We start from the raw sequence: 24747 nt of genomic DNA, 5'->3' as shown, positions 1-24747 counted from the left end.
GGAAAGAAGAGGTATTACTTCTGATCATCTCATTAATTAGTGTTTATTTCTAGGAAAAAGGTCATAGATCCCTGATTTGAAGTATATTTGAATAGTGGTGTGTTTTAATTTGAAAGTATAGGACTCCATGGCAAACCTTAGCTTTTTGTTATTAAATTTGGGGTTGCATAACATCAGAGTCCACAATGAAGGTTTAGAAATAAAATTCCAAGTTGCAGAAGAGAAAGAACTTGGTTTGTATTAGTTACTTAGCTTTGTAAAACTGTGCCCTCATAGCAAACATAAAAATCTTATATGCCTTTCTACCCGCTGAGATTCAGGGCATATTTCATCTGACTAGAAGCCTGTTTTTTTTGTTGTTGTTGTTGTTTTTGTTTTTTTCAAATTATCCATGTGTCTTTCTCTTGTCTCCAATCCCCAAACTAAGAACTTCTGCCTACATGGTGCCAAGCTGTGTCTTTTATCATTCTGTGTTACCTGCCAGTGCTGGACCACGTTTCCCCACCCATCCAGCAAGTATCAAAGCCACTTTTAACTCCTTTGTTAGAGTATCACAGGTGTTCCATTTTAGACAGCTCTGTCCTGATGTGAAACCATTTTAACATGTCTGCTCTGCTCCCACGGTGCCTCTGACCTCTTAAACCCTAGGCAGAGGGGATCTAATTGTGTGGTTGGTTACAGTCCACAAAGGAGAATCCCTGTTGATCTGCCTGTGCCTCACACACTGATCCTTGGACTCAGCAGCAGCTGCGAGGGAGGCAGGGTCAGTGTTATGCAATGCACATGGCTTTGAACACCCCAGGGACACTGTATTGAAAGAAAGGACTGCTGGCTCCTTTCCTCAGGAGGAAGCTCTCTGTCCTTTCTTAGCTAGTCCATCAGGCTCAGCTCTGCTCAGACTCCACCACCACCAGGCTCTTTCATTCTTTTGGGCTTCCAGCCCTTAAAAAAACTCCCTGAGTTTTTTTCAGACCTGAGCCTGCCTCTGCCTGGCAGTCTCCATCTCACTTTTGAGAACACTGCGCAAGGATACAGTTCTGTGAAAGTCAGGAAAGTACCAAGGGAGAGGACTCAGCTCTAGAGCAGTGATTTTCTTTTTCCCCCACCCTTTCTGGTCTCCCTGTTGTTACCGAAGAATATGACACATTCCTTTTGATTTGAAATGCTCTCATGATGTGCCCCTTAACATTCCATCCCTCACTTCAGCCCCACTCACAGATCACTGACTTATAAGAATGAAAAGGTCTCTTCCCCATCTTTTCCTTCTCATTGTTACTGTGGCTGATTGCTCTTCCAAATGTATCCTGAGTATTAGGATAGGAAAAAAGCAAATGCCAGAACCACATTCATTGTGTTATTTATCAATCGTGAGTTACAAACAAGATTGTTTTTTGAGTAAATGTATGTGTTTCTTTCCTTGGGGTTAGAATTGTATAGTTTGAATAGTGTGAGAGAATTATCATTCAAATATTCAGAACATTTAAAATGTAATTTTGAAAAAAATTGATAGCTGGCTAGATGCATCTGGCTTGGCATAAATCCATACTTACTCTTTTTCCCCCTTTGCAATTTTTATTTTAAATTATAATTTTGGAACTATTTGAAAATATATAAAGTAAAATCATATAGATGATATCTATGTACTAACAAATGCTGACATTTTATTGGTTTGATTTTTTGTTTATTTAAATATGAAAACATTACAAAAATCCATCTGAAATACAGCCACTTCCCGGACATGATGTTCTTCTAAAGTTCATGTTTTTTCTCTAGATATATTTTTATATTTTTACTACATATGTATGTATATGTGACAATATATACTATATTCTGAAAATTTTTTTAATTTACATGAATGGTATACTAATTATACTCTTTGAAATACATTTTTTCCGTCAACATATTTTGAGATGAATTCATCTTGAGTCTTATAGATTTAATTAGTTTTAATTGCTTTGTATTATTTCAGTGTTAGAATTTCTTATACCATTTTATCCATGTATCTTTGGATGGACAAGTAGGTTGCTATGTAGGTTGTTTCCAGTTAACAATGCTTTGTTGAATACTTTTAGACATGTCTCCTTGTGCAAATATGATCGTTTTTTGTGGCCAAGTTTACACTTAGGAGTTTAATGACTGAATTTCACAGCCCTCTTGTCTTTTAATGGAGAAATTTAATTCATTTTCATTTAGCATGTTAATTGTTATTTTGTAGTACAGGCACACCTTGGAGATATTGCAGATTTGGTTTCAGACCACTGCAATAAAGTGAATATTGCAATAAAACAAATTACACAAATTGTTTTGTTTCCCAGTGCTTATATAAGTAATGTTTACGTTATACTGTAGGCTATGAAGTATGTAATAGAAGTGTGTCTTAAAAAAACAATGAACATACCTTAATTTTAAAATGCTAACAGTCACTTGAGATTTCAGAGAGTCGTCATGTTTTTGCTGGTGAAGGGTCTTGCCTCGATGTTGATGGCTGCTGGCTGATCAGGGTGGTGGTTGCTGAAGGTTGAGGTGGCTGTGGCAATTTCTTAAAATAAGACAACAACGAAATTTGCTGCATCAATTGACTCTTCCTTTCACAGAAGAGTTCTCTGTAGCATGTGATGCTGTGTTTGATAGCATTTTACCCACAGTAGAACTTCTCAAAATGGAGGGAGTCCTCTCAAACCCTGCCACTGCTTTATCAACTAAGTTTTGGAGTATTCAGAATCCTTTGTTGTCATTTTGACAACATTCACAGCATCTTCACAAGTAGATTCTATCTGAAGAAACCACTTTCTTTGCTCATCCATAAGTAGCAACTCCTCATCTGTTGAAGGTCTATCATGAGTTTGCAGCAATTTAGTCACATCTTCAGGCTGGGCGTGGTGGCTCACGCCTGTAATCTTCTAGCACTCTGGGAGGCCAAGGCGGGTGGATCGTTTGAGCTCAGAAGTTCGAGACTAACCTGAGCAAAAGGGAGACTCCGTTTCTACCAAAAAGACAAGAAAATAAAACCCAGCTGGCGCTGCTGTGCACACCTATAGTCCCAGCTACCTGGGAGGCTGAGGAAGAAGGATCACTTAGAGTCCAGGTTACAGTGACAATGGCGCCATTGCACTCTGCTCAGAGTGGCAGAGTGAGAATCTGTCTCAACAAAAACAAACAAGGCAACTGAGCACCCCTCCTCACAACCACCAACCTTTTAAAAAATAAAACTACTCCCAAACTCTTGTTAATGTGAATATTTTGACCTCCTCCCATGAATCACAAATGTCCTTAATGGCATCTAGAATGGTGAATTCTTTCCAGAAGGTTTTCAATTTACTTTGCCCAGATCCATCAGAGGAATTGCTATGGTAGCTCTGTAGCCTTACAAAATGTATTTTATAAATAATAAGGCTTGGAAATTGAAATTACTTCTTTATGCCTGGCTGCAGAGTGGATGTTGTGTTAGCAGGCACGAAAACAACGTTAATCTCCCTTTTTATCTCCGTCAGAACTCTTCAGTGACCAGGTGCATTATCAATAAGCAGTAATATTTTGAAAGGGATCTTTTTTTCTGAGCAGTAGATATCAAGAGTGGGCTTAAAATATTCAGTAAACCATGCTGTAAACAGATGTGCTATCATCCAGCCTTTGTTGTTCCGTGTATAGAACACAGACAAAGTAGATTGTGCATTATTCTTAAGGGCTCTAGGATTTTTGGAATGGCAAATGAGCATTGACTTCAGCTTCAGGTCACCAACTGCATTAGCCCTTAACAGGAGAATCAGCCTGTGTTTCGAAACTTTGAAGCCAGGCCTGACTTCTCTAGCTATGAAAGACCTAGGTGGCATCCTCTTCCCGTAAAAGGCTGTTTTGTCTCCATTGAAAATCAGTTATTGGCAGGGCACCATGGCTCACGCCTGTAATCCTAGCACTCTGGGAGGCTGAGGCTGGAGGATTGCTTGAGCTCCAGCCTGAGCAAGAGCGAGACTCCATCCCTACAAAAAAAAAAAAAAAAAGTAGAAAAAATTAGTGGGGCATGGTGATACCACCTGTAGTCCCAGCTACTTGGGAGGCTGAGGCAGGAGGATTACTTGAGCCCAGGAGTTTGAGGTTGCTATGAGCTAGGTTGACACCATGGCACTCTAGCCTGGGCAACAAAGCGAGACTCTGTTCCAAAAAATCAGTTATTTAGTGTAGCCACCTTCATCAATGATCTTAGCTAGATCTTCTGGATAACTTGCTGTAGCCATCTGCACTTGCTGCTTTACCTTGCACTTTTATGTTGTGAATATGGCTTCTTTTCTTAAACCTCATTAACCAGCCAACCTCTGCTAGCGTCAGAATTTCTGAAACTTCCTCACTTCTCTCAGCCTTTATAGACTTGAAGAGACTTAGGGCCTTTCTCTGGATTAGGCTTTGCTTAAGGAGATGTCGTGGCTGGTTTAATCTTCTATCCAGACCACTAAAACTTTCTATATATTAGCAATAAGACTGTTTTGCTTTCTTATCATTTGTGTATTTACTAAAGTAGCACTTTTCACTTCTTTCAAGAACTTTTCCTTTGCATTCACAACTTGGCTAACTTGTTTGGTGCAAGAAGCCTAGTTTTTGGCCTATCTTGGCTTTCCACATGGCTTCCTCACTAAACGTGTTCATTTCTACCTTTTGATTTAAAGTGAGAGACATGAGACTCTTCATTTTCTTTGAACACTTAGAGGCCACTGTAGGGTTATTAATTGGCCTAGTTTCAATGTTATTGTGTCTCAGGGAATAGGGAGGCTGGAGAGGGAGAGAGATGGGGAATGGCTAGTTAGTGGAGTACTCAGAATACCACATAACATTTATCAATAAGTTTGCTGTCTTATATGGGCATGGTTTATAGTGCCCCAAACAATTACAATAGCAACATCAAAGATAACTGAACACAAGTCACCAATAAAAGATACTATAATCATAGTAAAAAGTTTGAAATATTGCAAGAATTATAAAAATGTGACACAAAGACACAAAGTGAGCACATGCTGTTGGAAAAATGATGCCAATAGACTTGCTCAGCACAGGGCTACCACAAACCTAAATTTAAATATATATCTGCAAAGTACAATAAGATGAGGTATGCCTGTCTGTCTGTCACTTTCTTTTTTCTTTAAGAGATAGGGTCTCACTCTCTCACCCAGGCTGGAGTGCAGTGGTGTGATCATAGCTCACTACAGCCTTGAACACCTGAGCTCAAGCGATCCTCCTGCCTCAGCCTCTCAAGTAGCTGGGACTACAAGGCATGCACCACCACACCCAGCTCATTTTTTAAATTTTTTGTAGAGATGGGGTCTCACTTTGTTGTCCAGGCTGGTCTCTAACTCCTGGCCTCAAACAACGCTACCACCTTGGCCTTTCAAAGTGCTGGGAATTACAGGCATGAGCCACTGTGCCTGGCCTATCACCATTTTTATATCTATATGTGTGGTTTTGCTCTTTTTTTTCTTTGTTCCTGCTTAAGTTGAATTTTTACATTTTCTTTTTAAATTTTACTGATTTGAAAGTTACTCATTCTGTTATTTGAGTGGTTACCCATGAATTTTTACCATACATCCTTTTTTTTCTTTTTGGTATTTTTATTTTTTCATTTTATTTTATTTATTTTGAGACAGCGTCTTACTCTGTTTCCCAGACTGGAATGCAGTGGTGTCATGATAGCTCACTGAAACCTCAAACTCCTGGGCTCCAGTGATCCTCCTGCCTCAGCCTCCTGAGTAGCTGGGACTACAGGCATATGCTACTACTTCTGGCTAATTTTTCTATTTTTTTGTAGAGAAGGGGTCTCTTTCTTGCTCAGGATGGTCTTGAACTCCTGGCCTCAAGCAATCCTCCCACCTTGGCCTCCCACAGTGCTAGGATCACAGACATGAGCTGCTGTGCCCAGTCAGGTGCATCCTTGACTTAATATTAAGTCTCAAATGAATCAGTACTTTATTTCTGTTCTTCTGAACAATTCAAGAACCTTAGAAAATTTCAGCTGTGATTCCCATCTTTGATGTTACTGTTGTTAGGGGTCTACCTTTTTTTAAGGTGCTGAACAGTCACCATTATTGCAGGCAGTGCTTACTGGTTTTCTTTGCTCGCTATTTATTGATCTCTGTGAAATACATTCTTTTAGATTCAATTTTTTTCTTCTGAAGTAGTTCTTTCTGTGAGGGGCAATTTCTTAGTCTCCATTTGATTGTTTTTATTTGCCTTTACATGTGAATAATATTTTAGCAGGGCTTGGAAGTCTAGATTAACACTTTGAAGGTTTATTCCAGAGAATTGTACCACAGTCCCACTTTTGTTCATTTGCAGGTGTTCTTTTCCTTTCCAGGTACTTAAAAAATTTTTCATTCTTCCAATTCACTCATACTTTCCTTAGTTGTGTCTAATCTACTATTTCATCCATCTATTGCATTTTTAGTTTAAATGACTGTGTATCTCTTACTTCTGAAAGTTCACTGCTTGTTCTTTTTTCATTCCATAACATGGAAGCATTTGGTTTTTTTCCCCCATGATAGAAATATATGACAGTGATCTCAGAACTTAACCATTTGGTGCATTGCTTTTTAAAGTAGTCTTTAAAAGTTTTCTTGCATCTGCATTTGTGAGGTCATGCCTCTGGAATAATTATCAAATCTGTATTAAATTTCTTTACCTCTTAAGACAGAAACAAAGGTTTGTTGATTGTTGTATATAAGCATCCCAAACTAGTATTGCTAGGGTCATCTCAGGTAAACGTCTCTTTCTTAAATAAAAGAGATTTTTCAAAGGACTTGAAAATAAACTGACTTCCTCTTTTCTGAAAAATATTTTTTGGGGGGTAAAAAACCTCACCTTATGGGCAGGAGTTAGAGTTTCGTGGGGGTTTTTTGAGACAGAGTCTTGCTCTCTCGTCCTGGTGAGGGTGTGGGTGGCATCATCATAGCTCACTGCAACCTCAAACTGCTGGGTTCAAGCAATCCTCCTGCCTTAGCCTCCCAAGTAGCTGGGACTATAGGCTCACACCCACCACACTGAGCTAATTTTTTTATTTTTGGTAGAGATGGTGTCTCGCTCCTGCCCAGGCTGGTCTTGAACTCCTGAGCTCAATCGATCCTCCCACCTCAGCCTCCCAGAGTGCTAGTATTATAGGCTTGGGTCACTGAGCCTAGCCAGTGTTAGCTTTTTGATGTGTTTTGTATAGCATTTCTCTTAGTATGTTTATGGTGGGGGAGCTGGTTCTGCTTTTGTTCAGCTTGCTATGTCGCCAGAACCAGAAGTCAGTATTTTTTTCTTTGAATCTTCTTTTGAAAATTTCTTGTGCTTTTTTATAGGAAAGATGAAAAAAAAAAAAATGAGCATTTGGTGGGCTGGCTGTTCTGTTTGTGCTTTCTAACCTCTGTAATTGTGGGGCTATTAAGCATCTCCCAGGCTCTGGCTTTGAAGGTCCTCTGATGGAACCACATAGCAGTTGCTTTGGAAACATAATATTCTAAACTGTCTTGTTTTCCTTTCCCTTCAGGCTTTCCTAAAATAGCTGTGTTATTGTGGGAAAATAGGATTTGGAAAAACACTTCAACAACCTCGCAATTGATTATTGAATTTTATTTAAAAATTACTTTATTTACCAAAATACTTTGAAAAAGATGTTTGTTGTTCTCCTTTTTCCCATTTAACAGAGGCAGAGAGAATTTGAAATGTCTGGTGAGATTAATACTTAAAAGAAAGGCCAGATCATTGCTTAAAATACTTCTCACTCTAGTTTCCCTGCAACTGAAATTCCTTGCTTGGAAAGAAAGTTCTCTCAGAGATTGGAAGGAAACAGTGACTTGCCCCTAGTGTGTCTGACACTGCCCTGAGAGAATGCCTCACAGTTGGGAGAATAGAGAGAAGGATGCAGCCCAGACATCCGTCCCTTCATTCCCCACCCCACCCAGGGGAAGGGAAAGGAATGCCTTCTATAGAGAGGAAGCTTTGAGGTTGGTCCAAAGCCAGGCCTCCCTCCTTTAAACTGACTCTGCAAACCTTGGGTAACTTGGCTTTGCAGCTGGTATAGCAAGGAGCACATCACTCTACAAATCCTAAAGCAAACTTAACTCTGCAAAGCAAGAATCAGTAGGTAGGCTGGAGCCCTTTGTTTAAATTATGCAAGGGATGCTTTGGCTGGGGCTTCCTTATGCAGTTGGAACAACACCATTTCAGCCCTGGTTACTGGCCTTCAAGTGTTTGAAGCAGAAATACTGAACATTTGGCTAAAATCTTACCAAAGACTTACAAAGTGCCTGCTTTATGCCAAGTGTTGAGCCAACTCATTTTATGCTCATTGCACCACTGCCATCCCCTTTCTACAGAGAATGTTCCAGGAGGCCTGAACAGTGAGAGAAAAAGGACTGCTGCTGGCATACGAGGGCACAGCCAAGGGTTCAGGGAAAATGCCAGACATACCTGTTTCAGGTTGGGCTGAGGACAAGCTGTTTCTTTGTGCTTTGTTCTAAAGATTTCTCAAGTGTACAGAACCTGTCCTTATGACTTAGCCAAGAGTATTACATTCAGCTGTAACCCCAAGGTGTTGCTTGTCATAAGAACAACAAAACACTTCAGGAAGTCATGGTGTGAAATTATCTTAATGGGCATCCTTATGCTCTGGACATGAAAGATTCGAAATTTTAAAAACCACATGTTGCCAGGCGTGATGGCTCACACCTATAATCGCAGCTCTTTGGAAGGCCAAAATGGGAGGATCGCTTGGGGCCAGGAGTTCAGACCAGCCTGGGCAACATAGTGAGACCGCATAGCCAGGCATGGTGGCACATGCCTGTAGATCTTAGCTACTCAGGAGGCTGAGGCAGGAGGATCACTTGAGCCCAGGAGTTCAAGGCTACAGTGAGCTATGATTGCACCACTGCACTCCAGCCTGGGTGGCAAAGCGAGACTCGGTCTCATTAAAAAAAAAGAAATGCTTTGACCTGACCCTGTTCCATAACAGTGCCGCCAAGATTGGCCAGCTTAATCCTAAAGGAAATAGGTACTTTTAATTTTGGAGTGGCTGATGATTAATTTTAAACCAGACATATGCTGAAGAAAAAGATGCAACTAAAGGTCTCCTTTTTTTTTTACAGACTTCTTCATGGATAAAACATCCCCATTGTGTTCTTACTAGGAATTCAAAAACAAATGAAGAAAGTCAAAGGAGCTTGGAACTGCTAATTAGGTGCATTTGGACTGAGAGTCAGGGCTCTTGTGCTAATTCCGGTAGTGCCACCATGAGGGTGTGTGACTTGGGCCACCCATATCACTTCTTGGTCTCTGTTTTCTCGTTGAAAATATGAGCTTGTACCAGATTTTTTAAAAATACATACTTGGTGATTCACATAGAAAAAAATCAAAACTGTGAAAAGTGTCAACCATACGTACTCTTGGTGGTGTTGCTTAGAAAAGTGCCTTGGGGGTCCTGTGATACAGTTGAATTCAAGTACGGATAGTCTGTTTCCATTACCTTTCACTCCATCTCTGCTTAGGGTGTAGTAAGCACACAGCTCATCAAGCTCTTAACGCTAAAAGCAGCCAGCCTTCGGAAAGGGGTTATCTTGTTGCTCTGGCATCTTGGGATGTTGGGGTGAGTGGCTGATAAGGACCACCCAGGACAATGTTTTTCTACTTATTCATTAAGTCTTTCAAATGACCTTGTTTCCTGAGAGGCTTTGGTAGCATTTCAGAAAGTGTCGTGGAAATGCTTGTCATGTTTAAAGGTTATACCTTATTTGTGGTTAAAAGTGGCATTAGATAGAAGAAGTCAACTCTCACCATTAAAAATGATTCACTCCATGAATTGCATCATCCACACCCAGCTGTGTGATACTCACGTAAATTTTCTTCTTTCAATGAAAAGATGCATGAAACCACCATTGGTTATTGAATTTGTCTCAGAAGGAGAAAAAAAAGCTTCTAGCTAGGTTTTAATTATAGCTCTTCACATGCTCCTTGCTTAATTAAGGTTTGCTTTACTCTAAGGAAGGAAAAAGCACATATGGTTTTGCAGCAGTACCGTCTGTGTCTTGGTTACTTGGAAAAGGGCTCGGCAGTAATGCTCCCTTGGTGGTTCCTGGAGTCGGTGGTGGTAAGGAGAACTGTGGAGGTAGTGGCAGGCTGTTCGTCGTGGCCTGCTTTTTCATTGTAGTACAGTCTTGCCCCTTTTGAACCAATTCACAGAAGCCTAAGGTAGACACCTGCCCTAGTCCATGCCTCACCTTGTCTCACCTCCTGGGCCCTCTGACCTTGCGGTGTCTGCTTACACCCTGCTTGATGAATTTCCAGGGAACTAACCAAAGCAGCTCTTTGGAAAGAAGCCAGGCCTGAGCCGTGAAAGGAAGGGCGGCTGATGTGACTTTGCCTAGAGCATTGTCTCCTCTGATGTGCTGTTTGTAAGATGGAGGGAAGGTCAGCCCTTTGCTCTGAGAGCCTCTGGGGTCCACTACCTGTGGACTCACTGGTTCCCTCTGTCGGGGATGGAGGGAGCAGCCCTCCAATACTGGCCCATTTTGTGGAGGTTTGGTGAGGGTCTTAGAAGAATAAGCTTTATTAACTTAGGCCCTTGGTCTTCATGTGTTAAGTTACTCTTTACCTTCCAGTGCCAGGGATATTGGAGAATTTACATATCCCCAGTGTGAAGTTTGATAATGAAGAATTTCCATCCTTGAACAGAATTCAGATGAATATCATCAAATTCAAGGCGCATTAAAATACTTTCTGACATTTTAATTTCTCCATTTATAAAGCTGAAATGAAATGAAGCTCTCTTTACTTTTTCTTGCTGCAAATGAAACATGAGGCCTAGATTTGGAAGAAAGAAATGCAGTACCTTGAACTCTTTGTCATTAGTTCAGCAAATGTTTGCTCAGCACCTCTTGTGTACCAGTCCCTGTGCTGGCTTCCGTCTGCATGGGAGCCCCAGACTCCATCCTTTGCAAGCTGGCGGAGGAGCCCAGAGCGGACCCATTAACAAAGTGCTTAAAGGGTGCAAGCGTATGAGCAAATAACTACAAGTCATGGAGGGTGAGCTCAGGGGAAGGAGAAGAGACTTCAGGCGTCAGTGCTTGAGAAGAGGAATCACGAAGAAAATAGAATTCTAACTGAATTTTGAGAGCTGGAGATGGGGATACATGGGTGTGGAGAGCATTCCAGTTGAAAAGAACAAAATAATGATAACTGCCCACAGTTGTTATACTTATCCTGCGTACCATGTTGGGTGAGACAGGCATTGCACACTTCATGGTGAGCACATTATATTTATCCAATTTGAGGAGTGAGGACACTGAAACTGAAAGAGGTTGAAATACCTTGCCCTGGATCACCTAGCTAGATGTGGGGAAGCTGGGATTTAATGAGCTAGTGCCCAAACCCATGCTCTTTCCCCGTGGCTGCTCCTTAGTGGGTTAAGGAAAGGCACGTTTGGAGGGTGGGAAGAGGTCTAGTTTGACCATAGGTAAGGGAAAAGTGAAAGATAAACTGGGGGAACATTGTAGACACTGCACCTGGGATTTGGGGTTTCTTTCCGAAGGCAGTGATGAATCACTGAAGGTTTTAAAGAAGGAATTCAGTGGTTTGAGAGGCACCGCGGCCCCAGTAGAAGCAATACATGGCAGAAGCAGTAGAGGGAGTGTTTGCAGTGAAGCTTGGCGGAGCTCCTGCAGGGAGCTGCTACAGGGGGAAAGGAGTGATGAGCGCAGGTTAAGTACAGGACACCAAACGTGCAGCTTCCCATGTGTGTGCCTAGTTTATGCTTCGGTAGTGCAGGAAGTTTACCACAAGTGCCCAGGTTTGAGTTCTTTAACCTCCAAAGACACTGGCTGTTTTATACAGTAATTTTTTCCCATTTATGGGGCAAGGGGGAGGACAAATGGAATTTAGGTTAACTAGCTTTAAGAGTCAAGGCTGGCCAGGTGGGTGGCTCACGCCTGTAATCCTAGCACTCTGGGAGGCCGAGGCGGGAGGATCACTCGAGGTCAGGAGTTCAAGACCAGCCTGAGCAAAAGTGAGACCCCGTCTCTACTAAAAATAGAAAGAAATGATCTGGACACCAAAAAATGTATATAGAAAAAAATTAGCCGGGCATGGTGGCACATGCCTGTAGTCTCAGCTACTCAGGAGGCTGAGGCAGAAAGATTGCTTGAACCCAGGAGTTTGAGGTGGCTGTGAGCTAGGCTGACGCCACGGCACTCTAGCCCAGGCAACAGAGCGAGACTCTGTCTCAAAAAAAAAAAAAAAAAAAAAATTACAAGAGAGGATTTGTCCTCCTCTTTCCCAGAGAGTTCCCTTGATTTTCCCTACCCCTGCCAAAGGTAGACATTCATGCATGCAGTCATCTGCACACACACACACACACACATACCAGCCATCCTATTTTAAAATCAGCAAAAGCAAAACCAACCCAGGATGTATCAGGACACCATAAAACAAAACAATAGATGGAGAAAAGTGATGGTAGGTCCTAGATTTAAAATTCATAAAATGGTAAATTTTTCAGAAGTATATCTAACAAAGACAATCATATGATAGTAAATGTTTCATTTTGCCAAGTAAAGCTGTTGTTGTTTTAAATAAAGGGTATCTTGTCAATTGTGCAAATTTATCTTTATGAAAATCTTACCCTGTTGTCCTTATTTTTCTCACTTGTGTTAAACCCGTGAAGGTTTCATAAAGAAGCATCAGTTCCCTTTCTGTACCTTCAAACCATAGGAAATAGTTCATCAGTTCCCTTATGGGGTGGAAGGGCGGGCAGTGAAGAACGCTGTGCTAAGATGGCACTTCCCTCTCTCCACCCCAGGTCCACACCCAGGTCTCCTGGGACACACACACCTGCCTCCCTGCTCCTCTGCCCCACTTTGGCCTGGGGCTTTGTATCTTGATTCTGAGAACTGGTAGGTCTGCATGTGACCTACCTGACTGGCCATGACTTCAGAGAGCAGTATGAGACCAAAAAGATAATACCCTTCTAATAAATTACCATGTGGGTGCTGGTCTTTCAAAGATAATATAGAATAGTTTATGCGTGGTCTGTTTTTAAAGTTTTAACATAGAAATTATAGATAATTGGAACAGCCCTTTAGAGGTAATTTAGTCCAACCTCATCTTTTTACGGTAAAGACAATGAAGGCCCAGGGGAATTAGCTGGCTCACCTCAGGTGCCAGGCCTGGCACTCACGTCTTCCTTCTAATCTGTGGCTCTTTTTCATCATAAAATGATGCGTCTCCAGCAACGTTTAAATCCCTGTGCTGTTGTTGGCCATGAAAACTGTTAACTCTTAATGCTTTTTTATGTGTAGAAGGTGACAAAGCAGAAGGAAAACCAGACAGTGTGCAGGATGCTCAGTGTGAGTGCAGCAGCTACACCCACTTTGGGCATTAAATTTCTGAGGTCAGACTGGGTGGAAATAGCACAGTATGTCTTCAGACTCTTATAATCACCTGCTGGTCCCTGGAGAGAATCTGTGTTGCTCTCCAGGTTAAACTCTTGTAGTCAAGGATAGTGAGGGGGTGTGGCCAGGAGTTTCCTGAGTCCTGGGTTCTGTTACATCTTTCCCAAAATGCTACTGGTAGGTAGGTGAACCATTTCTTTGAAGTTCAGTAGCGCAAAGCCCATGGTTCCCAATCCTAGTTGCACACTGAAATTACCTTGAGCTTTGTAATTTTGTACAGGGCCCTTTGAGATTCTGGTTCAATGGTCTGGGGTGAGGCCAGGCATTAGCAAATTTTTAAAAACTACTCAGGTGATTCTGTTATGCAACTAAAATGGGAACCACAGCTTTAAGCTAATGATTTTCAAACTTTAACTGCGTCGGGGCAGTTAAAACAGGGCTGGGCTTCACACCCAGAAATTTCTGATTCAGCATATCTGGACTGGGGCCTAGGATTGTGTATTTCCAACAAGTTCCTGGGTGGTGGTGATGCTGCTGGTTGGGGCTCACACTTTGAAAACCACAGCATTAGATTCTCAGAGGGGTGTGAGATCCAGGACTCTGGGGTCCCATCTTGATGATGGTTCAATCCCAGAGTTTTAGATTCTGAAGGTGTAGGGTAGCTACACTCAAGAATGTGCATTTCCTTTTTTTTTTTTTCTTTTTGGAGACAGAGTCTCTCTCTGTCGCCCGGGCTAGAGTGCTGTGGCATTAGCCTAGTTCACAGCAACTTCCAACTCCTGGGCTTAAGCGATCCTTCTGCCTCAGCCTCCCAAGTAGCTGGGACTACAGGCATGCATCACCATGCCTGGCTAATTTTTTCTATTTTTAGTTGTTTAGCTAATTTCTTTGTATTTTTAGTAGAAACGGGTCTCTCTCTTGCTCAGGCTGGTCTCGAACTCCTGACTTCGTGCGATCCTCCCGCTTCGGCCTCCCAGAGTGCTAGGATTATAGGCGTGAGCCACCACGCCCGGCCAAGAATGTGCATTTTTTTAAAAGTTCTTGTATGGAGCCAGACACAGTGGCTCACGGGCTCATGCCTGTAATCCTAGCACTCAGGGAGGATGAGGCAGGAGGATCGCTTGAGCCCAGGAGTTTGAGGTTGCAGTGAGCTATGGTGACACCGCTGTGCTCTAACTAGGGTGACAGAGCGAGACCCTGTCTCAAACAAAAAAAAAAGTTCCTGTGTGATGCTGCTGCTGGACTGGAGAACACACTTTGACAACCAGGGGCCAGTTCCTTGTGCTGGGTACCAGGATGAGATCAGGCAGAAGGCATGTCACCTCAGATTCCTCCCCAGCTGGCACTACTTGGTCACCAGGAAAACTTAAGGTGGCCCTGGGCCCAGAAGGAAGCTGAAGAGGAGTGATGAACCACAGTTTAAGTAGACAAAGAATAGCATCTCATAGGTGTGTGTCTGGAACGGGCAACATGGAGATGCTCAGGGTGGTCACAGTAAGCTTTCTGTCTGGGCCGGGCGCAGTGGCTCACGCCTGTAATCCTAGCACTCTGGGAGGCCGAGGTGGGCGGATCGTTTGAGCTCAGGAGTTCGAGACCAGCCTGAGCAAGAGCGAGACCCCATCTCTACTAAAAATAGAAAGAAATTATATGGACAGCTAAAAATATATATAGAAAAAATTAGCCGGGCATGGTGGTGCATGCCTGTAGTCCCAGCTACTCGGGAGGCTGAGACAGGAGGATCCCTTGAGCTCAGGAGTTTGAGGTTGCTGTGAGCTAGGCTGACGCCACGGCACTCACTCTAGCCTGGGCAACAGAGTGAGACTCTGTCTCAAAAAAAAAAAAAAAAAAAAAACTTTCTGTCTGGACTGTTAGAGTGGGTGGGTCCTCAGGTCTCATCTAGACCATTGGTTCTCATTGTGTGTCAGTGAGGAAACTGAAGCCCCTTCAGTGACAACTGGTGATAACTGCAGGGCTGTAACAGAGAGCTGGCACCCCAGTTCTGGGGTCCTCTCTGTGACACCATAGTGCCTGCTGTGCTGCAGGTGAATTCTGGGGCATGGGCACGATTTCTGGTCTGCTGAAGTCTGACTCATGGTTGCAGGGGGATGGTACAGCAGTGGGAAATAATGAAGAAGGTGAAGTTGGACTAAATATCCCTAGGCCTATGGTTCTAAAAGTGTGGTCCCCAGACTTCCTGTGGCAGAAACACCCGCCAGCGATCCGTGTTGATAACGTGCCCTTCAGGTGATTCAGATGCTGCAGACTCAAGTTTGAGGAGTGCTGGCTTAGGGACAGTGGCCCGAGACTGCTGGGGGCAGGACGGGGAACCTGGGATTGGAAGGGTCTGAGCATGTAGGACCAAGAGGTGACGGGCTGAGGATTCTGCAGAGAGGCAGCGCCATAAAGGAGGGTCTGCAAAGGCAGCAGCCTGGGAGCGACTCCCAGGCCCACCACTTAATCTGTCGCAGTGCCCACCCCTCATGAAATGGAGGCTCAAGTCATTAAACTTTGCCCTTGTTTGCACTTCCCTACAGTTTTTTTCTCAGAGCAAAAATTGTCACAGATTCTACAACTAATGGCATCTAATTGAATAGGCCTTTACGTGGTTCTGATATTGCTGGTGACTGGCTTTTTCCTCTTTTCTAGTTGGTAACAGGAGTATGGGAAGGCAAATACAACTTCTTCTGTCAGGGCACACGCTCCGCAGGAGAATCAGATATGAAGGTACAGTCTCTTTTTAAAAACATTTATTTATTTGTTTATTATAGGTGTTGGTTTTTTACATAAAGAAATTGTGCAAAAGACAAAATGGCCCATAACCTCATTGCCCAAGGTAATTCCTGTTGACATTTTAAAAAGAATAAAAAGATAATATGTATACAGGGCATGAAAATTCGAACACCATGAAAGGTATAAAATGAAAACTAAAGCATCCCTCTCTGCATAATAACACCTGTTAACAATTGACGGGGGAAAATGCATGCATTTATCAATATTTACGTTATATTTACATAAATGGGATCATAAGGGTACTGTCTTAAATTTTTAAAATCATTCTTCCAGGTGCAATCTGAGTAATGTTAAAGATAGAATCCAACTTCCACTCTTGAGATTTTTTTTTTTTTTTTTTTTTTTTTGAGACAGAGTCTCACTCTGTTGCCCAGGCTAGAGTGAGTGCCGTGGCGTCAGCCTAGCTCACAGCAACCTCAAACTCCTGAGCTCAAGGGATCCTCCTGTCTCAGCCTCCCGAGTAGCTGGGACTACAGGCATGCACCACCATGCCCGGCTAATTTTTTCTATATATATTTTTAGCTGTCCATATAATTTCTTTCTATTTTTAGTAGAGATGGGGTCTCGCTCTTGCTCAGGCTGGTCTCGAACTCCTGAGCTCAAACGATCCGCCCACCTCGGCCTCCCAGAGTGCTAGGATTACAGGCGTGAGCCACCGCGCCCGGCCTGAGATTTTTTTATTTTTTATTTATGTATTTATTTTTTTACATCAAAGGCTGACAATGGAAACTCAGCATGGGCAGTCATTTCCTTAGAGCACCTGTTTGACATACTGAACTGAGCGGGGACCTCATACTGCAGGTTCTGATTCCTTCTGTGCCTCATGTCAGGTCAGCTGCCCCACGTCAGCCCCTGAAATCAAAAGCATTTTTCAGGTGGCCTTTGGGAATAGGCAGTCTGCAAAGTTTGCAATCTTGAAGCTTCCGTTTTTGTTAGAATCTTGAAGGGTATCGGGGCCCATTTAAAACTTTCCCTGTTGTCGTTTCAAACCCTTCCCCTGTCCCACCCCAGTCACATTCTCAGGTTAGAGGCACCCGGAGAGAGTGACCAGAGCTCCTGACATTCAGAGCCAGAGGGGCACTTGGGCTTCTCCAAGTTGACATTGGATTCTGGAATGTTAGCAAAACATGCCAGAGGAGATACTCCAGAGAAGCACTGAGGATAAGCCTTAACTCTTTGACTCCTTGCTCTTAGATTATCCGTGTCCTCTGGTGGTACTACTTCTCCAAACTGATAGAATTTATGGACACCTTCTTCTTCATCCTGCGTAAGAACAACCACCAGATCACGGTCCTGCACGTCTACCACCATGCCACCATGCTGAACATCTGGTGGTTCGTGATGAACTGGGTTCCCTGTGGCCACTGTAAGTATTAGAGAGAGGAGGGGGTCTTTGGGAACAGATGTGAACAGGGAGGCTGAGTTGAAACTGAGGCTTTCAAAAAAGGTGCTTTTTCTGTAGATTTCTAGGTCGAGCTTTTGAGCTTTGTGTCCAAGTTGATTTTAATGATAGTTTGTGTGGCCTATATACACAAAACCTTTTTCTGGTTAAGTAAACATTCTGTGCTGATTGGGCAAGATGAGGGAGATATCAGCAGGGACCTATCAAGAAATAGGTCTTGCTTTATGCCCAGGGTCTGGGAAGGAAAAAAAAAAAAGAAAGAAATGGGGACAGTGTTCTCTGTCACAGAGGGCAGCTGTTTCAGGTTCTTTCTAATCCTCATTTCTTTATGATGTAGAAGGTATTTGCCTCACAGGGGCAGGCCATGAGATGGAATGCCACCGTCAACTGGGTGCCAGGGGACGAGGCTGACTGAAAGCTTTCACTGAGTCATGCACTAGGAACTCTCTCTGCGTGTTCTAATGACCCTCTCGTTCCATGAAGCATGGTTATCAGTGTGTCTTGTATGACAAAGCACCAAAACTTGTGGTCTAAAGCCTCTTATAATTTTGGAGATTAAGTTGTCACCTTCAGGTTCAGCTTGGGAGTTTTAACAAATGTCTCAATCAAAACTGCTATCATGGAGGTAGCGGAGGGGCGGGAGCGGGCAAAAAAAAAAAAAAAAAACTCCTATCATCCCGACATTGAAGGATGTGAGAACCTTTGGGTCTATTCATAGATGTTTTTCCCCTGTGATAGCACTGCCTGCCCTTGATTACCTCAGCCCACCAAGATTCACAGAAGCATGGAATTCTAGAACTAGGAAAAAACTTTCTAAATACAGCTCCTTTGGGTTTCGGAGGAAACCAAGGCCCCAGAAGTGTTGGCAGAGCTCGGGCCTCTGTGCTCCGGCCCTTCCTCCCTCCATCGCAGCTCGTGACTGTGGATTAGCCAGCCTAACCTTCTAATAGAAACAGCGCCTCCTTGCATTTGAAGGGTCTTTGAGTTCTCAAGGAACTTGCAGGATGACTGACTTTAGCCCCACCTGGCCCATGAGAAACTGAATCAGAGAATGGACGTGACTTGCCCAAAGTCACATGGCCAGTTACTGTCACAGCTAGGAGTAGAAACTTCCCTGATGCCAGCCTTGTGCAACTCTGACACCTCTGACTGCACAGGGAAAAGCCAGAGAGCTGTGTTTGGTTACTGACTGTGAGGGAGGAAGACAGAAGATCTTAAAAAAAAAAAAAAAAAAAGTGCTAAAATGGATCTTTTATTCCTAAGGAACTGGACTCTGGACTCTATTATTAATAAAAATATTTGACCTCAGCACTGCAGTCTGGGGAATTAGAAGGTGACTTCAGAGGCCTCTCCAAATCTCAGCAGATGTGTAGGAACAGCCAGCTTTGAGCGTGTTGCCTGCCAGCTGTCGTCCTCCAGCCTTCAGAGCAGCATATCTGAGATAGTTGTGCGTATAAAGAAAAGCAGCTGCCCCTGGGAATTGACAGGGGTCTGGCAGCAAAGCCCACAGGTGCCAACGCAGGGCAGGTGGTGTCAGGGCTCCTGTGTCAGATGCCCACCTGCTGGCCACAGCTGACCCCTGGGCTCAAAGCATCCTGATGGCCGTCTGCCCAAGTGGGAGTTGAATCCTCATTACATGTCCGTGCAGTGCTTGCTGCTGCAGTGTTTGCCGGCCCCTGTTGGAAAGCATCTCTTTCTTCTGATTCAAAAAGAATCTAGGATATTTTCTGCCATCTGTTATGTGTAAAACACTGACGCATCCTCTTTCCCAAATCTCCTCCGTTCTGCAGCCTATTTCGGTGCCACACTTAACAGCTTCATCCACATCCTCATGTACTTGTACTACGGTCTGTCTTCGGTCCCTTCCATGCGTCCATACCTGTGGTGGAAGAAGTACATCACTCAGGGACAGCTGGTGAGTGACTCAGCCTCTTTCCCTGGGACTTGCTCCCTGGCAGATGCAGACCTCTTCCTGGCTTTGTTGTCATTTAATAGCATCTAAGATGTCTCTTACCCACCCTTTCTCATTTGATCCAGTTACACTCCTTGCACTAGGAAGAACGGGGAATTTTCTTCTTTTTAATTGATGGGGAAACTGTGCCCAGGAGCATACATAGCTAGTTGAATTGTAGAAAGTGTACTAGAATCTGATTTCCTGACTTCAGGTTCAGCTCTTTGTTCTTAGTTCGTGCACGTAAGCACATATGCGTGTGGGTATGTATATACATGGGTGTCCTCATTAGAATCCATAATCCACAGTGGACACTGCTTATCTGTGTCCCAGGAGTTTCAGCAGGGGCTGTGGAGTAGCGGGTATCTGGGGCACTTGTAGCTTATTAGGCAGCGAGAATACTTGCCAGGCAGGTGTGGGTGACCCCCCAGGCTTTGTGTAGCTGGCGACAGTGACACCTGCTCTGCTTCAGATGACAGCCTCCTACCACAGTTCACTGTGCCAGGGCCAGGCCACTGTGCACCTAATTGTTATTTCTTACCATCCTTTCTTAAGCTTTCCCCCGTTGTCAGTATATTGTAGACCCCAGTTCCTCTTCCCTCATGAATTGTTTCATTAAGTAGTTATTAAACTACTGGTGCTCTTGTTAAATACTGACATTTATTAAGTGTTTACCATGTGTCAGGCATTCATGCTAAGTAAGCAGTTTGATGTGGATTATTCAAGTATCCTGATCTCACGATACTGTCCCCGGTTTATAGATGAAGACACTGAGGCAACAGGCCAAAACTAGCTGACTGAGGGGTATAGATGTTAAACCCTTAGCCCTGGCCTTATCAACATGGTTTTCTAAACAAACCAAGGTGATTCAGATCCCTCCGTGTGAATTGTACATTTTCAATATTTAAAAATAACAATCTGAAAAAAAAAAAAAGATCTGAGAAAATCTTCTGAGCTTACTTACGTGTTTGACATTTCATTATCACCTCTCTGCCAGCTGCTGTACAGACCTTGTTAATTTTTTCTCACCCACCTGTGAAGAAGGAAAATCGTTCCTTAACCTCGTTATACTTGAGAAATGGTGCAGAGATCAATTTATACCACACGGTTATGGCTCAGGCAGAAGCAGAATTTAAAGGAACAGACTGGAGAAGTTAGTCTCCTATTGGGCTCTGTACTTTGAGGTAGAAGATGACCAGTTTGTCAGGATTTATTTTAAGCACCACTCCTAGTTACTTCTCAACCTAGAGTACTAATTTGAAAAAAGAAAAGAATAAAAGCTGGATGTGGTGCCTCAGACCTGTAGTGCCAGCTATACTCGGGAGGCTGAGGCAGGAGGATGGCTTGAGCCCAGGAGTTAGGTCCAGCCTGGGAAACATAGATTGTGAGACCTGACTCTTAAAAAGGAAAAAAGGGCCGGGCACAGTGGCTCACATCTGTAATCCTAGCACTCTGGGACGCCGAGGTGGGCGGAGAGGTGGGCGGATCGTTTGAGTTCAGGAGTTCAAGACCAGCCTGAGCAAGTGCGAGACCCCGTCTCTACTAAAAATAGAAAGAAACTAGCTGGACAACTAAAAATATACAGGGGGAAAAAAAAAAAAAAAAAGGGAAGAAGAAGAAGAAGAAGAAATACTCTATAGAAACCACTGGAGCTGCCAGAAAGAGAATGGGCAGAACCCAGCCCTCTGTTGTTGCTCTTCTTGAAGATGCAAATCTCCGGTAGCCACACCTTACCTTAACACCTTTACACTGTTTCTCCAAGCAGTTCACAAGTTTTTCTTCTTTCCTTCTCTCCTCTCCTCTCCCCTCCCCTCCCCTCCCCTCCCCTCCCCTCTCTTCTCTTCTCGGAAGCCATTGATTCCTAAGACAGAATTCTGTCTGATGAATTTTTTTTTTATTTCAGAATATTACTGGGGAACAAACACTTTGGTTAAATAGGTCACATGCTTTTCAAGATTTACTCATCAGAAATACTCTAGGGGCCGGGCGCGGTGGCTCACGCCTGTAATCCTAGCACTCTGGGAGGCCGAGGTGGGCGGATCGTTTGAGCTCAGAAGTTCGAGACCAGCCTGAGCAAGAGCGAGACCCCATCTCTACTAAAAATAGAAAGAAATTATATGGACAGCTAAAAATATATATAGAAAAAAAAAATTAGCCGGGCATGGTGGTGCATGCCTGTAGTCCCAGCTACTCGGGAGGCTGAGACAGGAGGATCGCTTGAGCCCAGGAGTTTGAGGTTGCTGTGAGCTAGGCTAACGCCACGGCACTCACTCTAGCCTGGGCAACAGAGTGAGACTCTGTCCCAAAAAAAAAAAAAAAGAAATACTCTAGGGACTTCGCATTGTTTGCCAGTATTAGTTTAAATCTACTTATCAGCTTTCACCAAGCCAAAAGGGTGCATGGACGACTAAGCAGTAGGGAGAGTGTCCAGCCAGACTGTACATACTGCAGTGAGGTCACCAGCTTCCTGTAAACATACACCCCTCACCTTTTCTTCCTCTCTTAAAAAAAAATTTAAAACCAAAGCAAGAAACCCTGTATCTCTCTATAGTGTGTCCTTGAATTTTAGAGAAGAGAATTTAAGTGTCTTGGATGGGAGAGGGAGAATATATACAAGACAAACATACAGAGTTTAGGATAAATGAAGTGTACGCATTGTGTTTATGAAATGACCGCTGTCCCTGCAGGGAGGTTAGTAGGAGCTAATTCAGAAACCAGGGGGGTGCTGGTTAAAAAGTCCATCTGACGCGGGGCCTCGTCTGTGCACTGCCCCTGCTCAGCTGTGTCCCCGTTCTTCCCCTAGCTTCAGTTCGTGCTGACAATCATCCAGACCACCTGCGGGATCATCTGGCCGTGTACCTTCCCTCTTGGGTGGTTGTATTTCCAGTTCGGATACATGATTTCCCTGATTGCTCTCTTCACAAACTTCTACATTCAGGTAAATCTCACCCTTCTCTGGCACTTGGTGTTTGGAGCCTTTACCAGCAAAGGCCCCCAGCTGCTCATTTAGCAGGGACCTGTGGCGCTGCTGCTGGGTGCCCGGCGCTGTGCTCTAACGGAGTCACAGTGACAAGGGCAGCCCTGCCCTCTGGGGTGCTTACGGCTAACTAGCAGACACTGAAATCTGTTCTAGATCCTCGGCAAGGCAGCCTTGGGATTCACGTGGGAAATGCAGAACTGTTCAGCAGGATCTTGTAATGCTTCTCTCAGCCCTGCTACCCTGAACATTGGTGCTAAATGAAATTTCAGAAGAAATTTCCATCCCAGTCCTCAGATACAGGACCTGCCTTTTCATTCCAGTTTTCTTATACATTTACTGCTCAGGTTTGGGGATTCAGCTCATTCCCAAGCGTGTGATGTGGTGATATAGGTCTCTGTTCACAGAAAGGTCACGTAAGGCAGATTTTCTCTGGTGGAGCCTGACCAATTTGCACCCACTGCTGATTGTCCTGCCACCTGTCACCCTTGGGTGACGTGGGCTCCTGCTTTTGTGGCAGTGCCTGGTAGCCATACTGCCCCCTGCTCGCCATACTGCCCCCTGCTCTGGGGAAGACACGGGAATTAGGAGCAAGGGCAGAGGCCAGGAGTCCTAGCGTAGCTACTTCTCCTCTTCCGTGTGCCCACAGGCACTTGTGTGTGGCGTGTTGAATTTGCATTGAGGTCACATACTGCCGGGCTTAGCAGTTTATGACTGCACTGGGGAACGTACACCAGGAAGGTGAAAGGCCAGGACCTAGTAAAGCTGGGACCACGTTTATTCCAACTGCTTATAGCAGCGTGGCACTTTGTACATGAGGGCTGAAATCGTCACTAAGGCAAAGAGGAAATTTTGAAGATGAACAAGGGATGTGAGTGTCAAGAGAGCTTCTGTCAGGTGGGAGACCAGTGTGGCCGCATAACGCCTGTCCTCTGCCATCCAGATATTAAAAAGCCAGAGTAAAGTTTAGATCGAAGTTCCTACACAATGTTTTAAATAGTATTTCTGTAGCCACCTACCATTCGATGACTTCTAAGGCTAAGCCTCAAAAAAGTGGAAGAGCGATTGAAGCCAGTGGCAAAAATTTTAATTATGGTTACTTGACCACAGAAGTTGCTTCTTGATAAGATTTGACCATAAAAGGAAATGAAGCCTAATGTTAGGAATACGATTCCCAGTAAAGCTCCTCAGAGGGAACACTGCCTCTTGGTCACATGGCTGTCATCTGCCCTTGTACATTTCAGACCTACAACAGGAAGGGGGCCTCCCGGAGGAAAGACCACCTGAAAGACCACCAGAATGGGTCTGTGGCTGCTGCGAACGGACACACCAACAGCTTTTCTTTCCTGGAAAACAATGTGAAGCCAAGGAAGCCGCGAAAGGATTGAAGTCAGAGTTGAAAACCTCCAAACCACATCATCGGATTGTAAGCACAATATGAGTTGTGCCCGATGCTCGTTAACAGCTGCTGTAACTAGTCCAGCCTACAATAGTGTGACTCATGTAGGACCCCTTTCATCAGTTCAAAACCCCTAGAAAATGTATACAGATTATACAAGTAGGTTAAGATTTCTAACATTTCTGGGCTTTCATGGACCCCCTGCGCTAGACTGTGGAAAGGGAGTATTGTTGTAGTATACAACACTGCTGTTGCCTTATTAGTTATAACATGATAGGTGCTGAATTGTGATTCACAATTTAAAAACACTGTAATCCAAACTTTTTTTTTTTTTTTTACTGTAAATCATGCATGTGATTGTAAATGTAAATTTGTACAATGTTGTTATGGTAGAGAAACACACATGCCTTAAAATTTAAAAAGCAGGGCCCAAAGCTTATTAATTTAAATTAGGGTATGTTTCAAGTTTGTATTCATTTGTTGATAACTCTGTTTAGAAAAATCAAAGACCATGATTTATGAAACTAGCGTGTGACATATAATTTCAAGTGACTTGTAGACGTGAAATCAGAAACGGCACCTTCAGTTTTGTAATATTGGCTTTGAATCAGGCAGACTCAAATCTAGTGGAACAGTCAGTTTAACTTTTTAACAGATCTTATTTTTTTATTTTGAGTGCCACTATTAATAATGTACAAAAAGGGGAGAGGGCTCTAAAGCAGTCTTGATGAAACTTAAATATATATTCTTTGTCTTCAAGATTTTAGGGAGTGTAGGGTGAGTAGGCCATTTTTAATTTCTGAAGTGCTAAGTGTTTTTATACAGAAA

General features: G+C 43.5%; 1 protein-coding gene across 2 annotated transcripts in view; it reads left to right on the top strand.

Annotated features, from left to right (window-relative positions):
• The window catches only part of ELOVL5 (ELOVL fatty acid elongase 5), a 77817-nt gene extending 53851 nt beyond the window's left edge, over positions 1–23966 (top strand). For both annotated transcript variants that reach the window (XM_069488175.1, XM_069488174.1), the window contains 5 exons: positions 16047–16124; positions 17385–17556; positions 19383–19507; positions 22347–22481; positions 23765–23966. In XM_069488175.1, the coding sequence (XP_069344276.1) occupies positions 16047–16124; positions 17385–17556; positions 19383–19507; positions 22347–22481; positions 23765–23908 (654 nt within the window). In that variant the 3' untranslated portion in view covers positions 23909–23966. The remainder of the gene's footprint in view (positions 1–16046; positions 16125–17384; positions 17557–19382; positions 19508–22346; positions 22482–23764) is intronic.
• The last annotated feature ends 781 nt before the right edge of the window (positions 23967–24747 follow it).

This window comes from Eulemur rufifrons, chromosome 15 (genome assembly GCF_041146395.1).
Source record: "Eulemur rufifrons isolate Redbay chromosome 15, OSU_ERuf_1, whole genome shotgun sequence".
In the NCBI taxonomy this organism is placed as follows: Eukaryota; Metazoa; Chordata; class Mammalia; order Primates; family Lemuridae; genus Eulemur; species Eulemur rufifrons.
This window is presented reverse-complemented; position numbering and strand designations above follow the sequence as displayed.